Source organism: Urocampus carinirostris, chromosome 8, assembly GCF_059441175.1.
Source record: "Urocampus carinirostris isolate Australia breed hairy pipefish chromosome 8, RoL_Ucar_1.0, whole genome shotgun sequence".
NCBI lineage: Eukaryota > Metazoa > Chordata > Actinopteri > Syngnathiformes > Syngnathidae > Urocampus > Urocampus carinirostris.
Genome location: NC_142356.1, coordinates 31,399,610 through 31,424,174, shown reverse-complemented (window position 1 = coordinate 31,424,174; position 24,565 = coordinate 31,399,610). Strand labels below are relative to the sequence as shown.

Sequence of the window (24,565 nt, the reverse complement as noted above, 5' to 3'; positions counted from 1 at the left end):
TATGAATTCACTACAGCCCCTTAAGTTATAATTTCCCTCTTTCCGAATGAATAATTTACAGATGTTTTCTGGCACTATGTATTTGCTGACCTTAAATAGCAGTTGTGCAGTGAAAATTTTACTAAATCATCTAATTTTAATAATTTGGACTACAGGAATAAAATATTAGTATGATCTGGACACACCTGGAGTAAATCCTTTGTCCACTCACAAAATGTCAGCAAATAATAGGGAAGTCCAAAAAGACCGTAAATGAGGTTCCACATCCTGATTGTGTAATGTAGAGGAGTGGCGAGCAACCTAATTTTGAATTATTTTTCCAACATTGTACACTGGGGTTGTAAATAAACCTTCATTGGGATGTTTATGTTAAGGACAATAAGACAATTTTGAATCTCTTGAATGTTATCTCATCAGCAAACTATTTTTAGTCACGTTGTTGAATACGTGGGGTCATGATTAAAATCATTTGACAAAGTAAACTATGAACGTAATACCAACATAACATTTACAATATTTAGTTAATGCCCTTCAAAGTCGGATTCATCAACAGGTACACCAAATAGTTGTTATCTCGGGATTACTTTCTGTTTCCTCCAGTCTGACAGTCTGGTATATGAGTAGAAAATAGTGTGATGCCGAGATAAAATGGAATGCTTTTTCCTCTGTCATCTACATTCATCCATCTAGTGATTGTACAGTGGATTTAGGCTTATTATTTGGGGCTGGCTTTCAAGGTGCAACTCCTTTTCAACAGTGCTATATGCCAACAACTGTATGCAAACAGGAACATGCTAACGAAAACATGCTAATGACTACATCCTCATTAGTATATACTAATGACTACATGCAAATGAGTAGATGCTAATGACTACATGCTAATACTAATGGCTACACGCTAACGGGTAGATGCTAACAAGTAGGTGCTCTCAAGTAGATGCTAACAATCATAAGCTAACGGCTATGAGACAATGGCTACATGCTAACAAATATGTGCTATAGACTACATGCTAATGCAGTGATTTTCAACCACTGTGCCGCGGCACACTACTGTGCCGTGAGAGATCGTCAGATGTGATGTGAGAAATTATCCAATGTCACTTTTTAAAATTTTAAATTCTATAAAACATTTATGAATCATTTTCTGCAAATATGATGTAATTGTCAATTGTCATTGCTGTAGAAACTGGGGGTATTATAAATTATATTGTAATCAAACATACTGTTCAGTGTCATTTTATAACATTTTTGGTTAGTCGTGTGCCGCAAAATTTTTCCAACGTAAAAAACATGCAATGGCTCGAAAAAGGTTGACAAACACTGTTCTAACGGATACATGCTAGCTACTACCTGCTAATGGCTACATGGTAACTGTTACATGCTAACGGTTCTATGCTAATGACAACATACTAACGACTACATACCAGAGCCCAGGCTCAACCGTCACTATTTCCACGGGATTTGACTTATTATTATCATTACTGTTCTTGTTATTAATACTGATATCATTGGGCTAAGCCGCGACAATGTTGTCAGACATTAAACCAATCCGTGGCACAGAAAGATTGGGGGCCCTTGATGTAAAGGGCCTCATTACTGGGTTGGCTAACTAGCACAGCCCTTTTTTACCGTAGCATAATCTCATCAAGGACTGCCACTGTTTACAAGCTTGCAATCTATTTTTTTTTTAATCACGCAATAACAGTTTCTGCTGCTGCCACCTCAATCTCCTCAAAGAACAATAATCACTGTGTTGTTGTTGTTTTGTTTTTTACTGGGCACAATTTATTATGTTATTGTTTGAAGGAGTTTGCTATTGTCTAGTGGATACGAAAAGCTGAAATGATGATGCCGATGAACTCTTTCAGGTTTATAGTAGCCCCCTGTATCTAAATGTGCCTCTTGCTGTGACTGGACTACTTGTATGGGCAAAGTCAGAAAAAAATGTTTTTGAAAGGGGGGGTTTCCTACGGTAATTTTTTTGTTTTTGTTTTTGTTAAGATGATTTGAATGGTTGATTCAATCCATTTGTCGACCTTAGTAAAATATTTGTGTATCAAGCCGACCACTAATTCTTCAATGAGTATTAAATTTTGTTTCACATTCTATCAGCACAAACTAAGCATTGTAAGTGACAAATTTTGTTTAATATGTGTCACAATGATTCAAACTATTAATCAACAACGTAAACTATAAACACAAACACAATCATCAAATACACCAAAGAGTTAAGCCTATGCAACAAGGACAGTACAAACATCTTCTTTGTTCCTTTATCTCTTTGATTTCTTTATCCTCACTGTAAAATGTGGAACTGGAGTGCTACGTCCAATTTCGTTGTCACAATGTGTTCAACCCATGTTGTAACAATGACAATAAAGGTAAATTCTATTCTATTCTATTCTATTTTATTTCCCTTGTCGTGCTCTTTTGCGTATATCTATATCTTGACTTTTTGTGATTTCCATTCTACAATGTCCGTCTCTAGTACCGTGGATAAAAATAGTGCGATAATAAGATGAAATCGAATGCCTTTTCATATGTAATTTTTGATTTGGAAAGAATATATCAAATAAACCAGGTAAAAATATTCTATACAATTTTAAGGATTTGAATTATTTTCTTACTTTACAAAAAAAGGTTGGAAAGGCAGATCATTTTTGCTCATATTATGTATTATTTTGCATTTTTTCTACAAAAATGGTAAAAATGTAATAAAACAAGTTAGAAAATAATGTAATATCCCACTTTACAGAAATATTATTTACCAAAATGAATAACCTGTATTACTTCCTGAAGTACGGTGGCCACAAATCATATTTTAATTTACAGAGACAGTCCTGTACAGCATATCTCTATTATCTTTATTTTTATATCTTAGTTATGGATATTCTAACAGGGAAATCACAATAGCTAAATGAATTGAACACTCTATTTAATTTGTATTAATAGTCATACGTTTAATGTTATGTACGACACACAAAATAACGAGGGAAGACGTTATTGGCTTTTGAACTTGCAAGGAGAGTAAGGGAGAGAGACAAAACCTCAGAAAAGGAATTCCAACCTGTTAGAAAAGCCCTCTCTTGTGCCCTTTATTTTTATTAAATCTCCTAGGATACAGTATACAGCTCTACCCTAAATGGTGTGAAAATCAAAGAACAGCAACATGATTGGCCGATAGTGACATTGATGTAAAGAAGAGTGCTTAATAGTCAAAACAAGGGACAGCAGCGTGCAATGATTTCAAGTCAAAATAACAAATTGGCATCCTGTTCAATCTCCCTTATCTCCCCAATATTAAAAAACAAATTAACTAATCAACTATAGATTTTTAGGTTATTTTTTTGTTTTATAAGACTCTTTTTTTAGTTTTTTTTTTTTTTTTGTCAGATTGTTCTGTATGCACAATCCCATCACAAAAACGTTTATTAAAAACACTTTCAGCGCTTACACTTTATTATCTGTGGACTAGGAAATAGAACGATAAGAACCATTGTGTTGAGGAAAGTTAGTCCACAACGAGGAAATAGCAAAGTTTTTGTCCTTGTGTGTTGAAAAAACATTTTTTTCTCTTTGTTCCCTGCACACCCATCACATCTGTTCCATTGTCATCCTAGCACAAAACCATTTCTTAATCTCTTTTTTTTCTCTCTTAATCTCATCTCCCTGCAGCAAACGGTGCGGCCCACCTTCTTTGCCAGGAAGTTTGAAGCCAGCGTGAACCAGGAGATAGTCAACCATCTGGACGCCTACCTGTTTGGACCTTTCCCGCCGGGGACGCCGGGCCTCAATTCGTACTGGGAAAATGTGTACGATGAGCCAGATGGCGTGGCCAGTCTGTCGGACGCCCAGCTCACCTACTATCACTCCTTCTCGAGGTTGGGCCTGGCCCGCGCCGCAGCCTCTCTGCAAGGCAACCCGAGGGATCACAGCTGCAGGTTCGATTTTCAATACGCACTCAATCATGCACGTAGCTCTATTCCTTAAATTGCTTTATTATTATTGTAATATTGTATTTTCCGGACTAGAAGCCGTACCTAAAATCCCAAAGTTAGTCAGAAATTTGAAAGGGTGCCTTAGAACCCGGTGCGCCTTATATACTGCCACTGAGTACATTGGGTAAGACTGGAAATGCACACAGTATTTAGAGGTTTGCATTACTAAACGAGGTTTTACAATATACTTCTATATTGGATAATCAACGCAACGGGATCCAAAGCCCAGTGGTGTCAGTTATGCCGGCGACACTTTGCATTTCACCACCAGTGGTACGGGTGTCATACGTCATTAAAACATATTTCATCATCACACTATTTTTGGTGCAAGAAACTGTCAGAACAAGAACAGGAGGACCCAGATGCGTAACGTTTTCACAGAAACTTTATTTTACGGGAATGGGGCAGTCATGCGCGTGAACACTAACGCCAGTGATTCGGCGATCTCTGGGCGGAAGAAGTAAGACAGAAGTCCGGCGTGTAAAAAGAGGAAGCCAGAGGCCGACGAGATTGATACCAGACACACGGGCAGATACCGGACAGACGGGATCGACACAGGACAGGAACGACAGGATCGATACCAGATACACGAGCAGATACCGGACTGACGGGATCGATAGCGGACAGGACGGGACAAACAGGATTTGTTACCAAATACTGGAGACTGGAGTCAGATATCAGACAGGATGAGACAAACCGGATCGATACCGGATACTGGAGACTGGCGCAAGATATCGAACAAGATGAGACAGGCGGAATTGATACCGGATACCAGAGACTGTAGCAAGATATCAGACAGGACAAGTCAGACGGGATCGATACCAGACACTGGAGACTGGAGTCAGATATCAAACAGGACGAGATAGACGGGATCGATACTCAATACTGGAGACTGGAGTCAGATATCAGACAGGACGAGACAGACGGAATCGATACAAGACACTGGGGACTGGAGTCACATATCAAACAGGACGAGATGGACGGGATCGATACCAGACCGTGAGGACTAGAGTCAGATATCAAACAGGACGAGATAAAAGGGATCAACACCGGACAGGATACACAAAATACACGTCTTGCAGAGGTTCGTTGACGGACTGACAAGGGGTGAGTTAGAGCACTGAGCTCAAATAGGAGGGAAGCCAATCAGGCAACGAGCCCCAGCTGGCGCCAAACGGGCGGGGCCAAGTGAGGGCAATGGGCAACCGTGACCATAACATTGATTTGCGTCGTGCATTCTGATAGATTAAACACTCTGACCACGTCTTCAACTGTGTGTTGCGAAAGACAGAATCAGAAAACAGAAAGATACTGTGTATATTAATTTAAGTTAATATCCAAACTGTAAATAGACATGCGGCACCAATGTTTTTTTGTTCATTTAAAGTCAAACATTTCAATTACACCCAAGTGACAGTTCAATTGGCTGCTCTCAGTTTATTGATTACCTAACTTAAAAAAAATCTTTTTTTTTTTTCAATTAACTGCCATACTTTAAGGTGATGGTGAGTTTCTTGTGAGGTGTTAAGATTATATCAAATCAGATCAAAATTTGAAACACAACTAATCGTTTTTATCGCAATCCAAACAATGAAATAATACATTATTTTGTCTTGTTAATATAAATATAATAACAAAAGTATATATTTTTTGTAAATAAAAGTTAAAAAGTTAAGTCGCTCTTGTATTCCTAATTTTTTGTGTATGTACAGGTTGGACATACATATCGAATATGTTTAACAAAAAGTTAAAAGCAATACGGCCTTAACGTATATTATTGTCCTGTATTGCAACAGGTAAAATAGTATCAAATCATATCACGGTGCGATCCTATTCTGCCTGTGTAGGTGCGGATCATATCGTATCACCAGGTTCACAAAAAATACCTACCACTAATGTAAACCATCTAGCGCAGGGGTCGGGAACCTTTTTGACTCAAAGAGCCATAAAAGCAAAATATATTAATTTTATTTTGGGAAAGAGCCACAACATATATTATGAGACAAATTTACTTAATTGCTAAACCCGCGCCCCAGACAAAAGTTTAGTCTTCAGAACATTTATTTTTGATGATTTGATAAAAATTATGAAAAGAGAATAATGTCAGAGCCCATGTCCCAAAATCAACAAACAAACCACTTTAAACTTGTCTCTTTCTTGCAATTACTCAAGATCGGTTAAACTCATTTTGACACTTTTTTTCATACATCTTGGTTTCAAAACCAGATGCAAGCAGTTATTTTGCAAAAACGTCACAACATTCTGCAAACAGGGAGCCTGATGTGCTTACCTTTGGTGCAGACGGCGTAGGGCGAGAGATGGGAGGGAGTGCTTGCACTTTTTGCATAGCTCCACCCATCCCTCCCACTCACCCAATCAAATAATTTTAAATTATTTTCTGGTGTTTTGCCGTATTTACAGTTTGTTCTGTGGATTTCATCATAAGGTATCTGAACACTGAACACAGATTATATAGTGAGCTTTAATATAAAGGATTCTTTAGCGTTGTACAAACTCGTTTTGGCTGTACAACGCTACACCTTGACTGTAAATTGTAGTGAGAACGTGCCCTGTATACTCTGCGAAGTACTACATTATAATTCAGCCTTGGTTTGGCTTTGCGTGTATCTGAACAGGAATAATGGCTCAAGTTTTGAACGAGATGGAGAAAATTTGCATGCAATCAAATTTGTCTCTGAGCCACAGGTACTTATAAAAAGAGCCATATATGGCTCACGAGCCATAGGTTCCCGACCCCTGATCTAGCGTATTGTGAGTTCATCTATTGTTGTATCAAGTAATCGCTTTAAGTGCTATTTACTGAGAATGTCCTTTTAAAAACTATAATAACCTGACTCGACCTGAAACCCTAATATCTTGTTATCAATAAGCAAACATTGTCAACTAAAATATATATTTATACTAATACTAGACATATATTTTGTCTCCTGAAATCAGCAGGCAGTCTTACCAAAAATAGTACTCGGAGTTTGCATTTTGAACCTAATGAACAGGGTTGGGTAGGATTACTTTAACTGGATTACTTTCAATTACTTTTGGATTACTCCAATACCAAATATGCTAATAAAATACAAAATAAACTAAATATGAATAAAATGATGACTCACAACACCCGGTAAGCTATCTCTCCTGGCTTTGATCTCTTTGATCACCGGCAAAACTAACATAAAATGCGACAGAAACAAAATGAAAATAAATCCAAACAGCTTGCCAAAATCATTTTTGCCATTCCATGTATTCTGTTACTCCCCAAGCCTGCACAAAATTTAGTAATTTTATTCATATTTAGTTTCTTTTGTCTATTATTAGCATATTTGGTATTGGAGTAATCCAAAAGTAATTGAAAGTAATCCAGTTAAAGTAACCCTACCCAACCCTGCTAATGAACATTGTGTTTGTTAAATATGAGTTTAACAAAATATTCCATCTTTTTTAATCCATCGCAGAGAACAGCCATTTTGTAACTTGGTGTCGACTGAATATCATGTAACATTGCCAAAGGGCTCAACTGAGTTATGACCAATCACGGTTCAACTGTTTTCTGAAACTCAGCAGTGATACGAGCCCTTAACAACACAACATAAATCTTAATGTTTGTTGAGAGTTTTGGGCGCATTTGGCATACTATTGGAAAGAAAATGTGGTGGTTGAATCCCTGAGTAAGTGTTGAATTTAGTTTATATGTTTGTTTAATTAGGTCCTTCTTGTATACTGTTGAAAGTGTAACTGGAACATTTTGAATACATTTACTCTAAAGCAGTTGATCAACATAAGTGCTTCCTAGCAACTGCTGTAAGAGTTTACCAGATCAACTTTCCTTTGCTGTGTTTATGCAGAGGTGATGAAACCCACCTGCAAAGTGATTAAACTGTTAGAAACTAAAAACAGAAGGCAGAGGTGTGAAATGCCAATTTGTTTCTGCTTGACAGAGAAATGCGCCCTGTCAAAACAACACAGGAGAAAAAGTTAAACCCTTGTAGGATTGCAACAATAACATTTTATGTGGGGCGGACTACTGTTGATGAATACAGTATATGCATAAAAGATCCGGAAGAAAACTCATTCTGTGAGAGGCCGTTTGAGGAGTAAATCATACTTGCGCTCATATATAACATCATAGTCTTACTGTACTCGTTCATACATACAGTACTACTATACTCTAATACATACTGCTATACTCTCTCATGGGTTCTCATTACAGATTACTCCGGGCACAAATGTGCTACAGAATAATGGCTGTCAGAATTAACAATCGCAAAGACTAACATGGCTGACAATCACATTTATATAGTAAGGGCGGGCGGCCAAAATGAGACCCAAAAAAAATGTAAAATGGCGGACAAGCACGCATATATTAAAAGGGCAGACCGGAAAACCAAAAGCTACGGAAGTCAGAACTTGAGCACTTATCCACTGTAATATAACCTTTATTCTAACTGGCTCAAACAAGTTCGGTCTTATTACATTTAGGGCCCTTTAAATTAGTAAAAGTTATATGATCATGTCTGTATTAATTGAAATTACAAACAACTCTAAATTTGAAGTAGCACGGAGAACAGGCGCGGACTGTACAAAAAACCCTCACAATAGCAAATTCCAAATTTCCTGGCTTACAAAAAGTGGATCCACCCTGAAGGGTGTGTTAATCAAAGATCAGTAACATTATTGGAAGATACTTAAAAGATAAGCATTTTCTTGGATGTTTTTATTACAGACTATTCCGGGCACAAGTGAGCTACAGTACAATGGTTGTAGGAATTCAAAACAGCAAAAACTAACATGACTGAGAATCACTTTTATACTGGAAAGTTGGTCCTTGATTAAAAACGAAAGATAGATAAATAGAAAATGGCAGATGCGCTCAATTATACTGAAAGGGCGGTCCAGAAAACCAAACTTCATTAATGTTACATCGTTGACTACGCTTCAGTTTAACCAGGTCCTAATTGTTCTAAATCACGTTCAAGACCATATTGTTACATTTTGCGGGAGTACCCAAGTGGAGGAAAACAGGAACTGAGGCAGGGGTGTTCAAAAAAAGGATGGTATTTAATAACGAAATCAGGAACAAAGTAACAAACAAACAAGGGTCACAACACATATTACATGTTCAAACTAAATCAAACCTGACAATATCCCAACCAGTAATAAAGACCAAACTAGAAAAGGAAATGCTGTGATCCGACACCGTGTGCTGTCCAAGCAGGCAATATAAAGTATTTTGATAATTAGGGACTGGTGTCTGGAGATGGGGCCAAGTTGGTGCCCTCTGGCAGAAGATGGCATTCCAGATCCTGACACGTATTTGGCAACAAAACAAAAAGCACATCAAATTAGTTAAAGTTACATTATCGTGTCGGAATTAAATGAAGTTAGAACATCTCTAAATTTGAAGTAATATTTGATTCTAAATATGTGATAAGTTAGAGAAGCTAGAATAAAGAGAAACCATCAAGGAATTTTGCCCAAATTCCAAAACTGTTCTAAAATCCCTCCACTGAGCCCTTCTTTTAAATTAGATATCTTAGGTTACAAAATGCAGATCCACCCTAAAGGGTTTCAAAAACTAAGAACAGCAACCACAGTGAGGTTATAATAGTCAAAATCAACGAACTGGCATCCTATTCCATCTCCTCATCAAAATAAACATATTAATATGAAATTATAGTTGTGAACACTAGCATATTTTCACATTATTTTACTTTCTTCGAATGTGGCATCGCTTGCCATTGTGTAGTCAAAAGTTAGCCAGTTATGATGGTCTGCCCCCTGAGGGCGAGACTCAGCAGGACGGCATGTCCAGTCTCATTGCCTGCACCCTTGCGCTATCCCCTGATGCATTGTGGGCTCTTTGTAAAGTCATCTGGGTGAAGCCTTCGACAGACAGGAAACATCTCTGCAGATGTCACTCACGTGTAATGTCCGTGTTACGCCGTCCGGTCGTGTGCTACCCCGGGTAAAACGCTGTATTGCATTGCATCAAGTACAAGGTAGTCAGTTTGATGGAGCGCAGTACAGCAAAGAATGAAGTTATTAAAAAAGAGAGCAAAAAACCTTTACTCATAACTGGATGAGGTGAATGTTGGCAAAACCAAAAGTGCTCAGTTGACTTTTGTATTTGTAAAGTTGGCCATTTTGGATATTGTGCATTTCTCAGAATTCAATGCAATGAAAATAACTTGTTTTTATAGTCCTAAATGTAAAAACAATCTTTCTCACACACATACACACACACACACACACACATAAAGTCACGTTTCAAACATCAGTCTAATTATATCTTTTATACGTTTATCAATCTTATATTCTTTTATTGTGAAGTCGCCCTCATGTGTGTTCCTTGTCCTGTTTGTGTCAATAAAACCACGCCCGACCGGTACGAGCCAGTTTTCTGTCGAGGATACTTGGCCAAATGGCCTCCCGGCAGGGCTCCTCTGCTAGGGACACTGATTTAACTCAATGTCTGTTTTTTACTTGGGTAATATTGCCACCAAAGAGTTTGGATAAAATTTAACTTTAACAGTATTGGCATTTTTTCATATATAGGTTATCCCTTCTAACTGGCTACAAGACATTGTGCTAAAATTGGAAGAGGGGAAGAGGGCCTGGGGGAGTAAAGTTCACAGAAAAACTGCTGAGTCACCAAAACAAAAAGTGCTGAGTCTGGGTTTTGGGGGCATTTTCTCGAGTGACCAACCTGATTGCTTGTAAACGATTGTGATCCTGGCCAAACTTCTTCTGTTCTGAGAGAGTAAAATATCTTTCTGGGAAAGCTGCTGAGTCAGCAAAACCAAAAATGTCAGGTTCTCTTTTATTGGCAATTTTCACATCTGGGGTAACCTACCTGACTGCCTGTAAAAAATGGTTTCTATATTTAATGATGTTTTGGCCTGGGAGAGTGGAATATCTTGCTGGAAAAAATGTTTGGTTGGCAAAACCGGAAGTGCTGAGTCAACATTTTGTTTTGTTTTTTCACATATAGGCAACCCTTTTAATTGTCTGCAAGACATTGAGCTGAATGTTGTTCTGGCCGAGAAGAGGGGAATGATTTTCTGGGAAAAAACTGCCAAATAGGCAAAACAAAAAGTGCCGAGTCAGTTTTGGGGGGCATTTTCACCTCTCCAGTGACCTACCTGATTTCTTGTGAAAGATTGTGTTCCTGGCCAAACTTGTTTTGTCATGTAAGCAGTCTTCACATCTGGGGTAACCTACCTGACTGCTTGTGAAAGATAGCGGTTATATCTATATAACATATAACTCTTTTCCCCTTTTCTTGGGTGGACAGACCCCCAAACAGTCAAAACAAACGGACAAACATACAAGATCCCAAACATAAACATTATCACCACTCTCACTTTGCTCGCTGGTATTAATAAATGTTGGGGGCATTTTTCCCCAAAAGTCCCATAAATGCATTTGTAAAGAATGGTTACTAACAGGGGGGCGGCATGGCAACGCATGGTTAGCGCGTCCGCGGCACAATTCTGAGGTCATTGGTTCAAAACCTCCTACCAGACTTCTCCGCGCACTCCAGTTTCCCCCCACATTTCCAAAAATCACGCATTTCAGGTTAATTGGCTGGTCCAAATTGTCCCTAGGTGTAAATGAGCGAATGAGTTGTCTTTCTCTGTGTGCCCTGCGACTGGCTGGCAACCAGTTCAGGGTGTCCCGGGCCCACTGACTGGAGATAGCTGGGATGGGCTCCAGCAACCCCGCAACCCTACAGAGGATGAGCGGTGCAGATAATGGAAGAATGGATGTTACTAACACGAACAGTGTAAACATCTGCATTTCATCTGTGTGATGGTGTGGTTACCTTCAAGGTGCTTTGGTTTCTTCCCACTTGATTTAAATCTAAAGTAAATGTTACCTCGCCGATAAGTATTAGTGCGGGGGTTGATGCTGGTTTATCTTTGTGTGTCATATGTCTTATTTCAAGTATTTTTGCTTTCAGCGACCTTGTATAAAAATGACTGTTCAAGCAAGGAATTTATTTTTAATTGTTGGAAAATGGCTGTTGAGCGGTTTTGCCCTTCAGATTTGCAGCCGAAAAGAGGCATTTTTTATGGCCTCAGAAAAAATCAGAATGTGGGTGTAAAAAGAAAGCCTGCTGACATTGTGGTTTATTAACACATGACCTCCAAACTTGAGCGAAGATCGAAGTTAAAACTTTGTAAACACATTTTGAAATGTTGTATATTTCCGACCCATACTGCAAAAAATAAGACTTTGCATTGATGACCAAAATAGAGCTGCTTGTCAAATTAAAGATTTTTCTCGTGTATTCTTCAGCATCTCCTGGTGTTAAAATAAGTCAAGTTAGAAAAACTGTTGATTTGAATAATAAGCAAAAATACACGTTTTTATATTCATGTGCATTTTTTTAAGTACTCATGGGTCAAAAAAAATGTGTATTTATTTTACCTAACATGAGGCTAACCTAAAGTGAGCTGACATGATTGTCTGTCATCCAGCTGCTTCAGCTACCCCCAAAACACCAAACTGGGTAAAAACTTCTCTGTAGTTTTTATTCTCCTTTTTGTTTTATAGCACCCATTTCCGTTTGCACTGCATAATATAGATACAGTATTACACAAAATAAATATCACACAGTGTCCCTTTAATAGTGTTCCTTCAACATTCCTATTTTATTTTCCCTTTAGCTTTACTTGAGGTCACCGGGGTTGGATTTTCCAGAAAATCACTGAAACAGACATTTTGATTTCCTCAAATACCATTTCTAAACAATTCTACACAAAATAAGTTCTAAAAATAAAACCTTGAGAAACAATGTGTTCAGTAATGAATGAATCCATAAATCTTGTGGATTGGACTTTCATTAAACTCTCATATATTAAAGGGAGAAGATTCAGAGTCCTGACAGCCTGAAAAAGCTGTCCTTGAGCCTGTTGGTTCTGGCTCTAAGACTCTGCTGTCTTTTTCCTGACAGCAGCGTGTTGAGGAGGCTGTGAGATGGGCACGGGGGGTCACAAGCAATCATGGTGTCTTCAATGGCGGCAAGGAAGAATTTGTTGATGTCCAAAAATGTGGCGTAAAAACTTTGTTGCTTTTTTTTTCTTGATTTGGTAAGCTCAAAATTTGTGAGGGCCGATTATTCAGCTTGGCATTCTTTGAACAGTCCTTAATAAATTCACCCTCCATGAAAGGTATGCTGTGCTTAGCGATCAGATTTGAGTAGCAGGGTCTTGTGAAAAAGCGCTGCTGTGCCTTTAAAGCAGCTTACAGTTGCTTGAACTTTTCTCGGGTGTTCGTTTCCAGTTAGCTTTTTGTAGTCAGAAAATTTTCTCTTCAGTGCCTTTTGATATTATATGCTGGGAAAACAGCCCCAGTCTCTTAGCGAATAAGGCAGGCGCAGTTTCGGATTTCTGTGAAAACAATACTCCAATTTCCACTTGTCCTGAAAGCGGTGGCCCTCACAGTCATCTTTCATTTTTTTATGTACAGTCACCATGGCAGAAAAGGGGCAGGCTATATTTTTCACAGGAAGCCAAGGGCAAGGTGGCCAAAGGGCTACCGCCATCATCTGATGAAATGGTTTGGTTTTTCTTTGGTACAAATTATTTTCATTCTGCGGTCAACATTATTAACTTTATGACGAAGGCCGTGGGCCAGAAAAAATGTATTCACTGGCTGTAACTAGCCTCCGGGCTGGATTTGAGGCATGCTTGTTTTGCCAATCAGAATGCGAAACACAATGCACAGTGAAAATCCGCAAAGTAGAGAAACTGTGAAAAGTAAACCATGTTATTGCAAGGGATTATTGTACACGATTTTTCATTGATCATTTGGGAGAACCAGCATATGCGTCACTGTGGGTTGAAGTCAGGAGGCTGCATTTGACTCTTTTAGCAACCCACCGTGACTGTGAGGGCTGTCAAGGGCTGAATGGAGCTTCTGTGCAGACTAAACTCTCACCAGCCAACTTGGTCTTTTGGGAAATACTAAGACACGAAAGCCAAGGGAAGAGACAAAGAAAAGGATCATGACCGAGGAGAACGCAGAAGAGCGGCAAGAATGAAAAACAGATGTACAACTCGAGAAGAGCGACAAGAAAAAGACTTGAAAAAAGAATGCACTGTTTTTCGTGCGGGTGCAAATATTTGCTGTTCCGCTTGTCAGGGTAGCATTTACCGCAACGGGCCGACTCCCGCCCTTTCTGCGGAATACTGATGAGGCCCCGGGCATAGCGGCAGCCAGTGCGAGAGGATGATGCACTAGCTGATGGAAAAGTCTGAGGATGTAGATGAATTTAAAGGAGCAGAAAAAGATGAGTTGGATAGGCGAGGCAGGACATACACTGAGAGCAGCTGCGGGTTGTTGCCCGGCAGTGGCCATCCGGGCGTGTTTTTGTTTTTCCAGAAGTCACTCGGAGGCGCGCTAACAAAGAGACCAATCGGGAGGGAAAGACCTTCTTTTAACTCCAACTGACTGAATGACCCAGTTCCAATATGGCCGAGCGCGTGTGTTCCCACTTTAAAGACTAATGTGGATGACAATTCTGTGGTCTCAGCTGTCAAACGTTTTCTGAGTCTGGTCTAAAGCAGGGAATATCAAAGTTTATTTATTACTGTCAAGATCCCAGAAGTGATTTTCCTACATGATTTTGCTTCTAATTCAGTGGTCACAAACTATGGCCCAAGGTCCTTTTATTGCTTGCCATATAGTGATATTTATTTGTATAGCTATTCAGCACAAAAAGTCTCAAAGGGCTGCACAAAATATCATTACAACATACTCTGATCTGACACCTTTATGAGGGCAAGAAATAACTCCAAAAACCTCTGCATGAGAACAATTAGGTAACCTTGAGAAGGGATCACTTACGAGGTAATCGTCTTTTGACCAGGCTGCAATAGATATTGGACGAGCATCAAAAGACTCTGCATTTATCATTAACATCAACAACTATAGGTACTGGGAACAACAGAATAGTTCCGTTTAGCGGTTCCTGTCTCAAAATCTTGACCGGCGCCTCAATCAGAAAACTAAAGGGACAGTGTGTATTATTTGACTACTAGATGTTGTAGTACTCTGTCATGCAACAAACAACAAGCAGTAAGTCTCAAATAAGAATGAAAGCTACAGAGACTCAAAGTGACCATTAAACACATTTTTTTTTTCATTTTGTTTTTGCTTAGCCTTTTGTCTTTTTTTTGTTCTTGTTACCTGTAGCAGCAAGATGGCAGACAATATGTAATTTCCTTCTGGGTGAGGATCATGTTATGTAAAATAAATAGAAATGTCTCGTCCTACGTGTATTTAAAAGGAAATCACATCTATATATGGTCATGTATTTTTGTAAATTATTAATCTAAGCTAATTATGGATTCTTTTTTATTGATTGATCTATTTATTTTCATATGAAATCTTGTTTTGTTTTTTTGATCTCATTATGTGCAAGGATAAAAAAATATTTGGAAAGATTGGAATCTTCTTATCCAAACCTTATTTTTGTGGAAAACTTGATTGGGCCCAACCACACCCTACATTGGATATTACCGAATCTTACTGCAATATGTATTCTGTGTAGCACTATTTAGTTACTCTATATAACACACTACAGTGGGCATTTGCACGTCACACTGGGTATTTGTATATTGTATTCTTTTGGCATTATTATTGTACTGTTCTCAGCTCAGGGATGCTGCTGGAAATGTGAATTTCCCTTCGGGGATGAATAAAGTATCTATCTATCTATCTATCTATCAGACACTTATCTCCGGCATCCCTCAGATCAATCGAGTTATAGACCACTGCTTCAGATAATGTCGAGCTTCAGGTCCAGGTGCCGGTCGATGGCTTACAACACATGCATTGTGCAACATCAAGGTTCATCCTTTTTCTTCAAAACAACAAAAGTATGAGGTCAACATCACTCATAAGCTAAAAAGGTGTGTCTTAAAAGTCTAGATTTAAATACTTCCACATCTTATCTCTGAGGGCAGAGCATTGTAAAGCACAGGGGCCTGAATGGAGAATGCTCTCGAACCTGCAGACTTCTTCTTGGCCCCCAGAATCACTAGTATACCAGCGTTTTCCAAGCAGAGACTCTGAGCCGTAACATAGTGCGCAATTAAATTAAAAAGATGTAAGAGGGAAAATCCATGCAAACCTTTGAATGTAAGCAACAGAACCTTAAAATCACATCTTAAGCTCACAGGCGTAGTATATTAGGGTAGTATGATAAATTATTCTTGTCCGAGACACAAGTATCTTGTTTTAATTGCCCGTTTTGCATAGTCATCAACTTTGAGATCCCGCAATGCTAGTTAAAAAACGAAGTAAAAAGAAAATGAGCAGGAAAAGAGCCGTATTTGAACTCTTTCTCATAGTATGTATGAATCCAAAGCAGAGTCTATTCTCTATCAGTGACAGAAGAAGCCAAACAGGCCCCTCAAAGTTGAGGCCCTTTTTGTTTCTAAATTAAAATATTCAGTACAGATTGATGATATTTGTATTTATCCTTTTTACCTTTTTAACTGTGGCCTTTACAAAATGTCTAAAATGTGTACTGGCATCTTTTCATTACCACTCCCACTAGTACAAATGTATTTTTCTATTGTTAATAATAAAGACATAAAACCTGGAACAGATTTGAGATTTGACATTTTTAAGTTACTTTATGTATGTAATATTTGACTACTAGGTGTCACTGTATTGTATAGTGCGACCGGATAATCAAGCTGTGTGCGGCCACATGTACTGCATCATCTTTCAGAAGAATTAGATGTTCTATATGGTCCGCAGGCCACAGGTTGATGACCCCTTATGTACAATGACACAAGCATTATTATTGCGGGGTTCATCTCTCATAGAGACACCTTGTCAGAATGATTGTATCCATTTCGTACCTTTGTCCCTCAGACATATACATAAGGCTATAGATAAAGGGTGACGATTAGTATTCGAGATGAACATTTGATGAGTAGCGCTTTACTAAAGGTCACAGCTTTAATGTGAGTTGTGTCAAAAAGCTGGAGAACTCATTTTACCGTCAAATCGTATGCATGAACATCAATAGCTCAATTTTGTCCTTGCATGCCACATTGAAACAACATTCTGCTAAAATGTTCCTTAATTGTATTCCAGGTATTTTCCCATGGGGCACCCAGCGTCCGTGCATTTCTATTTCCAGTCCGACCAGTTCCAGGGCTACCTCGTGAGACACCACGCCACTAATTTAGCAACAAGCAAGCTTGAGACAATGGAGACATGGGTAGCACCGAAGAAAATCTTCAAGTTAACCACGCCTCTGAAAAGCACATTCAGCAGGTTGATGTTTGCAGAGGTAAGTTGGCATATCTTTTGAGTCCTCTGTTCACCAAATATTTACATTCGAAAAATGGTTCCTGTCAAAACCACACTGTGAATTTATTGCCTCACAATGTTGAGGCATACTCCTATCAACACGAGGGAATTGTCCTGAGAGCCCTTCTCCCAGATCTGAACCAGGGCATCCCTGAGCCCTTGGATATTCTGCGCAGCAACCTAGGGCCGCCCTAAAGTGTTCTATTGGGTAGATTTAAGGGTATGCAAACGTAGGGGCCAGTCAATGTAATCAATTCCTTCATCTTCTAGGAACTGCCTGATTACTCAAGCCACATGACGTCAATTTTTGTCCTGGACCAGGAACCCCCCAGGTCCTATTGTACAAGCATAGGTTCTTACAATGGGTCAAATTATTTAATCCAGATATCTAATAGCAGTCAGGGTCCCATTACCTAACCTGTGGAAGTCTCTGCGTCTTTCCAGGATTATGCAGGATTAACCAGTCAAACTGAGTAACGCTTCACCATGGTATTTCAGACCCTTTCACGTCGGTCACATGTGCTCAGGCTAAACTTGCTCTCAACGATGAAGAGCACCAGTGCACCAGTGCACCAGTACCAGGGGGTAAGTGGCAAAGCTGCCAATTCTAGTGGTCTATGGCAGGGCTTCCTAAACCCCGGGTTGAAGAGCGGTACTGGGCTTCGAGTCATTTTTTACAGCTCAGCAAGAAAAATAAATACTCTTATTTTTGGCTTATTATTATTTTTTGACACATCTACGGTCACAGACATTCTCCCAAGGGAGTGTACCAGGTGTTTGAGGCAGTGCATTTCCATTTAAGTCCAAATAGTTCGCAACACACTTTTCTCAAGGTTTACATGGTGATTTTTTATTTTTGAATACAAGTTGTGTTAAACATAATTGCAGTGACCAGAGTGTGTTGCAATGACTTGCACAGATTTGCCCATAGTGAGATTGGTTCATGCAACAAGGGAAATATTGCACTTGATTACATATTCAACTCGAACTTTTTTTCTTCATTGCTGTTATTGTTATTGTCATTGTAGTTATTGGCCAGGACCATTAAATATTTTGACACAGTTAACTGGTTCGTGGTACAGAGAAGGTAGGGGACCACCAATGATAAATGCCAATCAAGCTCAACAGTGCCAGACCGTGAGCACAGGGCCAACTACAGGATGTCGGGCCCTCAGAAATTGTTCCAGTAAACATCACTGAGCAAGACCACACGGCCAATGTTGACCTTGCACTACTGTGACCTCGCCAAGATAATAACAAAATGACGAATGTAACGGCCTTGTAAAGTGCACCTTTATTGAATTCAATCAGCTTCATTGGCCAGTCTCACAACGGGTTTATTTGTTGATCCCGAATGTCCGCTCACCTTCACGGTGAATGCATGCCTAGATTTTCTTTCTCATTGTACGAGTCGGCAACCGGCGCTCTGACACAACAACAGGAGAATGCGTTTGCAGCATCCGCAAAATTAAATGAGGTAATGCAAACTGACATTTCGCTCCAGTTCGTCACTTAGCTTGGAGCGGAGGTCACGTCCAAAATGTCATCAAACGCAACCGACAGATCGCTTCAGTCTGCTGTTGCCCGAGGGGGCCTCACTTGTGTCTACCTGGACACTCCCAGTCTCTGTTTGACCTTTCTCGCAATCGTCTCAAAGGGAGCGAAAAGGGAAGTTCAGCCTCCCGCCGAGTGCCGAGCGTATGAAAGCGTGAGTGACAGCGAAGTGATGTGAGCGGTGGCTTTTATCTGGATGCTGAGCCTCACCAAGCGTTCAGTGTCTGGCAGCGTGCCGTGCCTGTCAGTCTGTCTGCTTGTCAGTCTGTCTTACAAAACGGCAGCAGAAAGACTTTTAAGAAGACATCGTGGCATTGCAGTCGTCAGGGGAGATATGGCTCCTTATACAAAAGCTATATGCTTAACTTGCAAGATAAACCTCGTTCTCGGCTTAACGTGTTCCCCGAATTCGCCTTTGCAAAACAGTAAAGCAAGATTGATAAGTCTTTCCTTTTAACGCTGTGTGGCTTTTATATTCCTTTTACAGCGTGATGTCGTTCTGGAGTTTCTAAGCCTGAGCACCTGAAATGAGTCTATCAGCTCGACTTTTACGTGACATGGCATTTATATGACATTCAGAAGTATTACCTTTCGCAGGATGAATCAGTCTGATCGTTGAACTAATGAGAGAAGATCCCCGTGACGCAATGTCATTGGAGTCTTCTTTATTAGGTACAACTGTACAACATAATGAGATAAATCAGAAATTCTTCCTTCATGAAACAGGGTTTGTACCGGTGCTTGAAATACTTGAATTTAAATGTTGTATTTTTAAAGCTTGAAACATGCTTGAATTTTGGGTGAGGTGCTTTTAAATGCTTGAAATTCTTGCCATCTTTCTTAACAAGTCTCATTAACAACAATCTGGTGTCTTCGTTTTGTCATTGCGTGTCTTCTTACCTCGTGATTAACCGCAGCTGGCATTAGTTTGTATGGCATTATCCGATGAAGCGTCATTGCCCCCAATGGGTTGCGCCCAAGAGGACAGGTGCATTCTATACTCATACAAGGCACTATGAGTTTTGTATAAGTGCAAGGATTAGGTATCAATTATTGTCATGCAAAAAATTAAGGTTCTCTTTCCTAATCGTAAATTGTAATAAGAACTTCATGCAACTGAAAATGTAAGCTCCATTATTTTACCCAACCCCTATCTAGGGAGAAATTTGTCTCAAAACGATGTATACACAAATTGTTCAGATCTACAAATATATTGGCGAATCACCCAAGATGTCAGAAAGCATACACCTTATGAAATGCACACATAACATTAAAAAAGTCTTATGTAAATCATAAATATATTTGTGGATCTGCAAAATACATGATTAACACCAGTTTTCTCTTTTAATGGTACTGGAAAAATTGAAAAACTTGATTTTAAAGTCCTTAAAAGTGCTTGAATTCGGCCATTAAAAAGGTGTGCAAACCCTGATAAAAAAATTTTACATTCAAACCTTTAATTTCCTCAAAGAGAATATATGAAAATCATCTCCGGCATCTATAGCCTTCAACCTCAGTGAACAGCTTTAAAAATAACGTTTATTTCAGCGGGTTTGAAATATTTTCGCTTGTTCAATGACCGACATGATAACATCCACATTACGCACAGAAAATTGAATCAGAGTGTCCAAAATATTTTCCACTATTTTCAATGCTTCGTCACACCATTCCAAACTCCAACCAGAACAGAAGACCAAAATAATACCAACAATAGCGTTTAAAAAGGGTGATAAATATGGCCAAAAAGAGTCCAATTAGAATGCATTGTATATTTGCCACGTTACAAAAACTACACTGAAATTAAAAAAAGTCTGGTACTGCTGGCAGATAATTTTAGTTATTTTAAGTATTGTTTTACTTATTTTCATTTAAATTCTGATTAAATAATATTTTACTAAGAGTTAAAAATAAAGCAAAATTATTTGTGTATATTGTATACAAACACAAATAGATTTTATTTGTTCGTTCAATTATTTGTGTTTTATAATATTGTAAGAATATTAATGAGGTAAAAAAAAATATGCATGTGTGTATTTTAAGTATTATTCTTACTACCCATGAAAATAAGTACTAGAATAAACCACCAATTCTAAAATGTAATAAATTACCTTTAAAAAGAACAACAAAACAACTTATAAAAAAATATAGAATGATTAAAGCTATCTGCCATTTGTTGCGCTTGATAATTTTCATCAAGTATTATTTTTTTCACCTAAATCTATTCTTTAAAAGATATATCATAAACTATATTTGTTATGAGCAAAATGATCAGGCAGTTGATCAAGAAAATTTACCCTGAAAAAAATGATTATTTTTCTTTTGTTTTGTTTCTTTTTCTAATAGGTACTTTTGCTGTGTAGCAAAAAATACTCCAAATTATCTTCTAAGGGGTGGTTCAGTGGCTGACTGGTTAGGACGTCCGTCTCAAAGTTAACTTCTGGCTACTGGCCTCTCTGTGCAGAGTTTGCATGTTCTCCCTGTGCCTTCATAGGTTCCCTCCTACATTCCAGGTTTATTGGTGCCTCCAAATTTCTTGGAATGAGTTTCAGGGGTTGAATGTCTATGTGTGACCTGTGATTGGCTGGCAATAAGTCCAGAGTGTACCATGCCCATTACCTGATGTCAGCTCGGATGGGGTGAATGAATGAATGAATGAATGAATTTCTATTGACGTCAAAGCTGGAATGTCGCATATACTGTACCAAGTCACTGGTAGCCGGTCCAATTAAGGTTTACCCTCCCACTAGCCCAAAGTAAGCAGAAATACTCTTGAGCCCACCTACAGTCATAATGGGGATAGATGGTATACATAATGTCTACATATATGTCAGTAAATTATTCCATCAATGCGCCATGAAGTCTTGACGAATGGCCCACAGGCTTGACCTTATTTAGGGGTAACTTTCAGATCAATGTTCCATTGATTTTCTTTCTGAAGGATGGCCACAAACATGTGGCTCTTTCATTTCTAAGTATGTGCAGCTCTAGTCATTTGGACCTCAACCAAATTAGAATCGTTTCTTAGCCTTCATTTTTTTAATCTTTTGTCCTATGTTGCCTCCTTGCAAGGTTTAGTAACAGCAATTTACGAGGCCAGACGGGGAGTGTGTTGCCTATGAGGGAATCGTTTTTCTCTGATAAATAATTGAATGTGTTTAAAATAGAATGCATAGCTAAAGATCGTTTTAAGCTCATCAAGAAGTATTTTACAGAAATAGTTCCTGTTTATTTGAGCTTTTAGTAAAAAATAAAATAGAATTGGCGAAATAATACTACTTTGAAGCTCCATGCTACACCCAGTTCCAGGACACCCGATGTAAAGAAAGACATTATGGCTAAGGGCCCGGTCACACAGCCGTTTGCGTCTGAATCACGGCCAGAAATTTAATTCAATTCTGTGAGGCGGACGATATTGGACGCTTTGAGATCGCCATACAGACGAGATACAGCAGTGCTTTATACGTGGTCGGAAATTCACACGCGGTTGGCAGCGCGAAAAAGTTTTGCGCTGCTCAAAACTTTAGGGCCCGGTCACCAAGCCTTTCACGGGCGTATCGAGGCTGAATCATGGCCAGAAATTTCTGCCCGTGAGGCAGACGCTGTTGGACGCTTTGAGATCGCCATATAGACGAGATACAGCAGTGCTTTACACGCGGTCGGAAATTCACACGCGGTTGGTCGCGCGAAAAAGTTTTGTGCTGCTCAAAACTTTAGACCACGTGTTAACCGCGGGCGGCACTCGAGGTAATGACGCGGAAATGACGCGGAACGACGTGCTCTGGCCGCGGCCAGGGCGTGGTTACACATGGGTAGGACGCGAAATTTCAGCGGGTAATCGTGGGTGGAGCACGGTCATAGCACGTTCTGCGCCTGTATCGCTGTGTTATTACGTGAAATTAGCGTGTTACGCGTGTGACGGTCAAACGCCTTTCTCCGCGTATATACAGCGCGATTTGCCGAGCACACGTCAGTTGTGCTCGAGACGTCAAGGGGTGGACACGGATCCCCGTCACCGTAGTGACCTCGTCTTAATCCATTTTTATTTCTTGACATTTCTTTTCATTTCATAACAAGATAATAAAATAAAAATGAAAAACTATTACAATAATAACATATTGGCTTCTTCGGTGCCATAGCTTGAAATCTTGATCTTCACGGGACTGTGTCTTGAGCGGTTATGATTTCTACAGCCCGGTGTTATGCCGAGATTTGCATCCCCTCGCTACTACAACCACTTTAACCTCGTTTTATCTCACTTCTAGGGAATGTAATGGCGAACATATAACCAAATCCACTTCGTCTTGCATTTGTTGGGAATGTAATACAACATAAACCATTCCGTCTTTGTTTTTGTTGTGAACGTAATCGAATGGTAATGCACACCGTATATAAATCACTTTTGAGAACTGTTATGCACTCTACCGTAAAGCTTATTATGCAGAAATAAGCTTTATGGTAGAGTGCATAACAGTTTCAATACGAGCGATTTAAATAGAAAAAGGCAAAATAAACATGTTACCTGCTCAAAAGTGATTTGTATACGGCGTGCATTACCGTTCGATTACATTCACAACAAATACAAAGATGGAATGGTTCAAGTTGTATTACATTCCCAACAAATGCAAGACGAAGTGGTTTTGGTTATATGTTCGCCATTAAATTCCCTAAAAGTGATATAAAAGTGGGATAAAACGAGGTAAAAGTGGTTGTAGTAGCGAGGGGATGCAAATCTCGGCAAGGATGCATTTCTCGGCATAACGCCGGCTCGGCAGCTTTTATACCCGTGGTCCACACGAGAAAATGACGCGAAAATGACGCGATGAGGAAGCGGAACAATCGCCGGCGTCTGTTTTGCGGGCATACCACCGATGAACAGCGGGTTGGCCAATTTTGCGCATTTTCCATCGCTGGCAACCACGGGCAAAAAAAACCCGCAAAATTTTACCCGCGATACAGACGCAAATGGCGGTGTGACCGGGCCCTAACCTGATGGTTCCTTGACAATCCGTCTCCATCCATCCATCCATCCATCCATTCATTATCTGCACCGCTTATCCACAGTAGGTTCTCGGGGATGCTGGAGCCCATCCTAGCAATCTTTAGCCAGTGGGCAGGGAAAACCCTGAATGGGCCAGCCAGTAGGTGGGCACACAAAGACAGACAACTCACTCGCTCATTCACATTTCTGACCAGCCACTTAACCTGACAAGCATGTTTTTGGAATATGGGAGTAAATCGGAGTGCCTGCAGGAAACCCCCGCAAGCGAGGGGAGAACATGCAAACTCTGCACAGGAAGGCTGGTTGCTGGATTTGAAACCATGACCTCAGAAATATGCTGCAGATGTGCAACATATTGACCAATGCTCTGGAAGTACTGCATTGTACTGTTGCAGTTTTCACCATCCATTGAAGGAAATTAAACCCTTGATAACACGTTCCCCATAGTCCTGATCCTTCTTTGGTGGTGTAACTCGGTGTCATATAAATGATGCTACATGTCCCTTCTTGGCTTTGTAAGCTAATCGGAATTTGTTTTTATAAGCTGCAGAAAAATGCAAGTGCAGAAATGTTTTTATCACACCAAACTCAACAAACGCTGCATGATGTGACACTTCTAGGAAAGCACATTGTGAATGTTTCCAATCTATGATTATAGCTGACT

At 39.5% G+C, this 24,565-nt stretch overlaps 1 protein-coding gene across 1 annotated transcript in view; it reads left to right on the top strand.

Annotated features, from left to right (window-relative positions):
- xylt1 (xylosyltransferase I) overlaps positions 1–24,565 on the top strand; it is a 157,723-nt gene that overhangs the window by 119,210 nt on the left and 13,948 nt on the right. Inside the window, exons 8-9 of the mRNA XM_088342384.1 lie at positions 3,676–3,941; positions 17,130–17,328. Of these exons, the coding sequence (XP_088198510.1) occupies positions 3,676–3,941; positions 17,130–17,328 (465 nt within the window). The remainder of the gene's footprint in view (positions 1–3,675; positions 3,942–17,129; positions 17,329–24,565) is intronic.